At 33.3% G+C, this 7747-nt stretch overlaps 1 protein-coding gene across 1 annotated transcript; it reads left to right on the top strand.

Annotated features, from left to right (window-relative positions):
• Nucleotides 1-2549: 2549 nt before the first annotated feature.
• On the top strand, nt 2550-7354 carry LOC21395405 (lupeol synthase). The gene is made up of 14 exons (XM_024167266.1): nt 2550-2908; nt 3287-3472; nt 3601-3888; nt 4153-4237; nt 4379-4734; nt 4853-4966; nt 5065-5304; nt 5395-5493; nt 5618-5674; nt 5774-5820; nt 5985-6306; nt 6442-6522; nt 6676-6759; nt 7032-7354. The coding sequence occupies exons 1-14, from the start codon at nt 2708-2710 to the stop codon at nt 7146-7148; spliced, it is 2277 nt and encodes a 758-aa protein (XP_024023034.1). The 5' UTR covers nt 2550-2707; the 3' UTR covers nt 7149-7354.
• The last annotated feature ends 393 nt before the right edge of the window (nt 7355-7747 follow it).

The raw sequence follows: 7747 nt of genomic DNA, 5'->3' as shown, positions 1-7747 counted from the left end.
TGAATTGTTGGACAAAAGATGGGATCAAATAATCGAAATTGTGGCATAGATTTTATTGCAAAGTATCAAAATAGCCAACCGCTTTGATTATTGTGTGCAATTAAGGACTTAACATATATGTGTATTTCGCCCATCGATAGTTGATTCTTCTTGTGGTACATTTTAAAAATTGTAGTTATAAGTTGATTCGCAAGTTTGGTGTCTATCTATACCACTAGTATTATGTCCTTTCAATCTAATGAATTCGGATGAAAAAACTACGGGCAAAATTAAAATTAAGAAAAAGGTTTTGTTTTTTAATTTTTTAAGTGATGTAACATAATTCAAATAATTAATTTTTTTATTACATAAAAATTAAAAGTAAAAAGAAATTATAGACATAATTTAACGGTAATACCACATTTGATATCTACTCTAAATTGTAGAGTTTAAATTTCCCACCCATCTTAAGGAAAAAATAAATAAATAAATAAAATGTGCGTTCGAATCTAGTTTTAATAACCGATAAGTTGGAGGAAATATTTTTGTATGGGTCACCATCACTTTGTTGGCAGTTGCAATACTAATTATTAAGTGTTGCCATGCAATATTTAAATAGACCTAGTGAAGCAGCGTGTTAGTAATGAAAATAAATAGTGTTATGTTTTATAAGTTATTGTTAAGTGCGCTAATTTCGATGTAATTTTTATTCTTTTGGAGTTAGTTTTAGAGAGATTCTCTAGTACACCAGTGTACTGATAAGTCAAATTATTTTGACCGTTTGATCTGCACACTTTTTAACTTTTATGTAATTTTATACAAATTTAACGGCCAGAATACCTAACCTATCAATATGTTGACGTACTAAAAAATGTCTCTTGTTTTTAAAGTATTATTTAGTGTTTTTATAAGTGATAAATTTATTTTAATTTATTCATACATGTATGTGAATCTTTTTAGGTGACTTATAAAGATAATATTATATAGTAGTGCTTTACCAAAAAAAATTAAAGGGGAATAAAATTATGCACATTTTTAGTGTGTATTGTGTTTTTTTAACAAATAAGTTATTTTAATAAGGAAAAGTGGTTTTTTTTTTTCCTTTCAGTGTAAGCTAAACACTTATTATCTAACAAGGAATAGAAAAAAAAAACGTGGAGCATAATATTAACTTATTGAGACCGATATTTATATTTTAGGAAAAAAAAAAAGAAAAAGAGTTCCTGGTTTCCTTTTTTTCGTCGTTCAATAATTTTTCTTTTTCTTTTTCTTTTTCTTTTTTCTTCCTGTTTTTTTCCTTAAAATCTGTACATTCATAATTTTTCTCTCTCCTATAATATTATTATATCTTCATTTTAAAATGTGTACCACCAAAATATTTTTCTTCTAATTTATCCCCATTGCGTAATAATTTCTTTGAAATATATTCTCAAATGTTCTTTTACATTTTCTAAAATATTTTTTTATCGAATGTGACTTGTGTGCTTCATTTCCATATTAACAAAACACAAATTTTGCTTGAAATGTGCATTGCGGCCACACATCAAACCTAGTGCTGGAACTACGAGCGGTAGGTCTGTCTGAAGCCCATAAATTTTCAGTCTCGGCGGGCGGACATCTAAGTTCTAGACCGGGCTCGGGCTCAGGCAGCCTGAAAATCAACCAGAAAAGAACCCGCCGCCGTTGCAAGCCCATTGCCCGCCCGAAATGCCCGCCCAATTGTCCACCGAGTGGCCCACCCGAATGCATACCTGAGTAAAGTGTTTGATTTAGTACAAATTTAAAAATTAATAAACAAAACTAATTCTTTGAATTGTTTTAATAGTGTGTTGATTTTAATCTTAATTATAATTTTTATATAATTTTTACAGTAAATAACTGAATAATTATTTATATACAAATACAATTAATAAACAATATTATATATAATATATATACACAATATTATACAAAACTAAAAATTATATAAATATATAAATATATTTATTTTTCAAGCTTTTTCGGGCGGACTCGGGCTGACCGATCGATCCCGAGCAGCCAAGACAAGGCCCACGGCCCGTCCAAAGTAAATGTCAGGGTCAGGCAGGGCGGGTTTGAGTACTGAGTACAAATTTAGTTTTTTCAGACAGTCATAGGCGGCCGTCTAAAGTTCCCGCTTGACTCAAACCTACGAGGATTGCCGCTTTTATAATGTTATAGACATAGACATGCATTCCTCTATGTATGTATGTATATATATATATAATATATATACATATATATATATATATATATATATATACACACACACACATATTTGTGTGGTAGTAGCTTTCATAGAAGTTGGAAAAAAGCATCGAAAATGACCAATTAATGGCTCCATTGGACAGTCGTGTGTACTCATAATAATAATACAAGAGGTTCTCCTTTTAAAAAGGCAAAAAGAAAAAAGAAAAAAATAAATAAAAATAATATTGGTCCCAGCATACATGACTTGTTTCTTCTAAGAGGGAAGGAGAGTAGCCATTAATTCTAAGTCGCCATCTATATAAGAGATCCAACCTTATGATCACATTACTTGGAAAGGAAAAAACATCTTATCTTGTGGAAGGGATAAATAATTAGCTTTAAAAGCCCGAATACATCCCAATTACGTTGACACTGTTAAGCTTTCAATATTTCCAATTAGGCAAGTCCCAACACAAAATAATATTACATATATAGTTTGGTTACAAAAAGCTGAAGAAGAATGTGGAAGATTAAGTATGGAACGGGTGCGGAAGATCCATATTTGTTCAGCACAAACAACTTCTTGGGAAGACAGATATTCGAGTTCGATCCGACCGCAGGAACGCCGGAAGAGCAAGCACAAGTTGAGGAGGCTCGCCTGAATTTCTACAGAAACCGTCACAAGGTCAAGCCCTGCAGTGACCACATATGGCGTCTTCAGGTATATATGTGTGTGTGTACGCTCATCAAACTTATTACAGTGAACCAATACAAAATGTAAAGGAAGCAGTTTAATTTTGTTGTAACATTCCGATTCATTTCTCTAAAACCACTGCTTTGAAATTTAAAGTAGAGAGGCTAGCTATACTGGTGATGTGTACATTTTTGTACAAATGATTTGTTAGTAAGCAAAACCTATTCATGATATTCTATCTATGTCACACCAAAATCAAATATTTGAGGAATACTTTATTCTTTGATATATGTATTGGTTATTTTACGATATGTACCTCCCACGAAATTATAAAAAAAAAAAGGAATTATTCAACTATTGGGTACAGAAATCAAGGATATTCAAATTATTATTGACAAAATGCAGATGTTAAGAGAGAAAAACTTCAAACAAACAATTCCAAAAGTGAAAATTGAGGACGGCATGGAAATCACATACGAAGCAGCAGATGCCTCGATGAAGAGGTCGATTAACTTCTGGTCGGCTCTGCAGTCACCACACGGCCATTGGCCGGCGCAAAATGCTGGCGTTATGTTCTACATTCCTCCCATGGTACCGACTACTTTCAATCAACTTAATACTATAATGACCTTAATTCAATCAAGTAATTACTCATGCAACAATTGTCTTAATTAATCTATTTTCTCACGTGAACAAATTAATTAAATGCAAATATGCAGGTGTTTTGCTTGTACATCTCGGGTACTTTAGACAGTGTGTTAAACGAGCATCACAAGAGAGAAATGTTGTGGTACATGTATTGTCACCAAAATGAAGATGGAGGGTGGGGATTACACATCGAGGGTCCGAGCATGATGATGTGCACGGTGCAAAACTACCTCGCCATGCGCATTCTCGGAGAAGGCCCCGATGGTGGCCTTGACAACGCCTGCGCTAGAGCTCGCAAGTGGATTCTTGACAATGGCGGTGCAATGGGCTCCGGCTCTTGGGGAAAGACTTGGATGGCGGTACGTCTATAAATTTGTACATATTGTTATCTTCATTATGTGACAAACTGATCAACAAAGTTCAAAATAAAATGAAAATAAAACTAAAGTCCTAAGTGCTAACGAATATTACTAATAATAATACACAACTCAGGATGTTAATTCAAAAAAAAAATCAAATTATTGTGGTGGCAAATTACACTACTTTACTATGTATCTAACAAATTGAGAATTAATTAAGACTAATGATCGAATTTAATGATTTATGTTCTGTATCAATTACAGATTCTTGGTGTGTACGACTGGGATGGATGCAACCCAATGCCACCAGAGTTTTGGTTCTACCCCTCAATAGTACCACTTCATCCATGTAATAATAATTATCATCTATATATATATATATATGTTCATTTTATATTTTTGAACATTTTATGTTTCTTTATAACATAGTTAGTGTTGTTAATACCTCTCATATTAATGATATGAAAAAAATTTTGAATGAAAATTGCAGCAAAAATGTACTGCCATTGTCGATTGACGTTCATGCCAATGTCATACTTTTATGGGAGAAAGTTTGTTGGTCCAATCACACCTCTCATTGTGCAATTGAGAGGAGAAATCTACAATGAACCTTACAAACAAATCAAGTGGAGCAAAATGCGCCATGTTTGCGCTAAGGTTGATAACTACTATCCCCATGGTAGAGGACAACGTCTCTTGTGGGACAGTGTCTATTACATTGGCGAGTCTGTTATCAATACTTGGCCCTTTAACATGATAAGAGAGAGAGCAATTCAGAAAGCAATAGAACATATTCATTACGAGGACGAAAATAGTCGATATATCACAATTGGATGTGTTGAGAAAGTAAGTAATATTAACGCTCCTCCATTCACACTTTAAAATTTTAAGTTTTCACGTGATGGATATATAATTACCTATATTTTAAGCATAATTTATAATTCGAGTTCAATTTCTCATGTAGCCCTTGATGATGCTTGCTTGCTGGGCGGAAGATCCTAATGGAGAAGCTTTCAAGAAGCATATTCCAAGGGTTGCAGATTACTTATGGGTAGCCGAAGATGGAATCACTTTGCAAGTCAGTGAACTCATAAAACTATATTTTATAACTAGTATTTTATAACAAGTCAGTAAACTCATAAACTCACAGAGGATATGCTTTCCAAATCTGTGTAGAGTTATGGAAGTCAATTGTGGGACTGTAGTCTCACCGTTCAAGCTCTACTTGCTGGCAACATAAATGAGGAAATCGCGCCCGTACTGAACAAGGCACACCAGTTCCTAAAGTTGACTCAAGTTAGGGAGGATCTTCCGGACCATTTAAACCATTTTCGGCATATTTCTAAAGGAGCGTGGACTTTCTCCGACCGTGATCATGGATGGCAAGTTTCTGATTGTACCGCAGAAGGTCTAAAGGTAATAAAATAAACACATATCAATACCTAAAACGACATTACATAATATATTTGTCTCAATGACGTTTGTTTGTTGTAAATGTTTTGCCAGTGTTGCCTCTTATTCCAAATGTTGCCACCCCATCTTGTCGGCGAGCCTATGATAGCAGAGCACATGTATGATTCTGTTAACGTTATACTTTCTCTGCAGGTGAGAATAAAAAAAAAAAGGATTTTTTATTTTTTATTTTTGGTTTTAACTAGTTCGCAGTAAGCAGCTCTGCACTTATTATTTAGTATTGTCGTTTTGATCTCCTCTGTAAACATAAAAACAGAATCCAAATGGAGGTGTGTCAGGTTGGGAGCCAACCGGAGCACCAAAATGGTTGGAGGTAATAATACTAAAAACTTATTTCTCCCAAATAATAACTGAATCTTACACTTGTATCTCAATTATTATTAAGAAAATTTTTTTTTTCTTCCCCGTGTAGTGGCTAAATCCTGTAGAGTTTTTGGAGGACCTCGTTATTGAATATGAGTGAGTAAAATAATTCTTAAGTGAATCCTTTCAATTATTCTAATTAGCTCCAATACTTTTCATCAGCTATATATATATATATATCTAATGGAATTGGATAGACATGACGACGTGGTACTTAATTAAATGATGATGTCCATATATATATATATATATATATGCAGGTATATGGAGTGCACATCCTCCGCAATCCAAGCGTTGAATTTGTTTAGGAAGTTACATCCAGAACATAGAAGAAAAGAGATTGATAATTTCATAACCAATGGTGCTGACTACATTGAAGACGTACAAATGCCGGATGGATCTTGGTACGGAAATTGGGGAATTTGCTTCTTCTACGGCACATGGTTTGCTATTACTGGCTTGGAGGCTGCCGATAGGCACTACTACAACTGTGAGGCTGTCCGTAGAGGCGTTCAATTCTTGCTCCAAACACAGAGAGACGACGGCGGTTGGGCAGAGAGCTACACTTCTTGTACAAATAAGGTTGCCAAATATTGCTTTCTTTCGCTTGTACTAATTATAATTGCTACCTTTTTCTTAATTCTTATTTTTTTATTTTCATAGAAACTAACAATATCGAATTATTTCTACTCTTCTGGTGATTTGGTGATCGTGCAGGTGTATACACCTTTTGAAGGAGATCACTCAAATTTGGTGCAGACTGCTCTAGCATTGATGGGCTTGATCCATGGTAGACAGGTAATTAGTAAATTGTTTCAACAAATATGTAAGACTAATTGACGTACGTACGTACATACGTACGTATTCCTCATCATCTATAATTGTATAAATACATGGTCCTCTAATACTAATGTTCTTTAATATATATACACATTATGTAACATGTAATAGGCTGAGAGAGACCCCACTCCAATTCACAGAGCTGCAAAACTACTGATCAACTCTCAATTGGAAGATGGCGATTTCCCCCAACAGGTACCAATCTAATCTAACTTTGTGCAACAAAAAGGAAAAAAAAAATAATTAGAGTAATTTATAAGCTATAAGAAAAGAAAGTTAAAAGAGGGTTAATGAATCAACATTTCTGAAAGAATTAATGATGGTTTATTGTACAGTACACATAAAAAAATTCTAATATTTTTGGTGTAGAGATCTCGTGAGTATATAAATAAAATTAGTCTTGCCTCAAAAATGTACTCTAGAATTGTGAATCTTTATTGATCGTTTGTCAAATTTTATGACGGCAGGAACTTATGGGCGTTTATATGAGGAACTGTATGTTGCATTACGCAGCATATCGGAATATCTTCCCTCTTTGGGCTCTTGCCGAATATCGGAATTTGGTGCCGTTGCCTTCTAAATGAAGAAGAAAGTCAGAGCAAGTTTAGTTATAGTGAATATAATTAAGCAAAAATAGAGACGTGTCTTTATTTATTTTTTCGTTTGGAGTACTTATTAGGTTTGCCAAGCTTCATCTATATCTATATGAAAAAAATAAAACAGAAAAGAACAAATAAAAAGCTTCATCTCTAGCATCTTTCTTGTATGATACATTATGGTGAAAAATTCAACAACAAAAATATATAAATAAAGGATTTATTTATAATACTGCTAATTCGACTTTTTCTTACTTCTGGTGTCCCATCACTAGAAAGTACTGTTAACAATATATAGTTATAAAAATTCTCACTCTACTTCATATTATACTGTTAATATATATATATTTTTTTTTTGAAGAATATTGATACATTGTGTTTAATGCGAATTTGATTTTAAAAGTTTTAGATAAATTAAAATTCGCACTACTTTTATGGAAAATAATCTAAAAAACGTAGAGAAATTTACAAAATAATAATATATCTTTTCACATTCATTTACTCCCTGCCGACTTGAGTGAGCACTCTCGACAACTTGACTGTCAATTGATGAAATAATTCGTTTAAGTGAATCATACATAGGATAA

This window comes from Morus notabilis, unplaced genomic scaffold, assembly GCF_000414095.1.
Source record: "Morus notabilis unplaced genomic scaffold, ASM41409v2 Scaffold1420, whole genome shotgun sequence".
In the NCBI taxonomy this organism is placed as follows: Eukaryota; Viridiplantae; Streptophyta; class Magnoliopsida; order Rosales; family Moraceae; genus Morus; species Morus notabilis.
Note: the sequence above shows the minus strand (reverse complement) of the source record. Positions and strands in the feature narration are given on the sequence as shown.

What these genes read in the sequence shown, in the direction of transcription:
- LOC21395405 (XM_024167266.1), top strand. Translation starts at nt 2,708, where the DNA reads ATGTGGAAGATTAAGTATGGAACGGGTGCGGAAGATCCATATTTGTTC. An exon ending in ACCACATATGGCGTCTTCAG is followed by an intron (nt 2,909 to 3,286) that starts GTATATATGTGT and finishes GACAAAATGCAG; the next exon opens with ATGTTAAGAGAGAAAAACTT. An exon ending in AAGATGGAATCACTTTGCAA is followed by an intron (nt 4,967 to 5,064) that starts GTCAGTGAACTC and finishes AAATCTGTGTAG; the next exon opens with AGTTATGGAAGTCAATTGTG.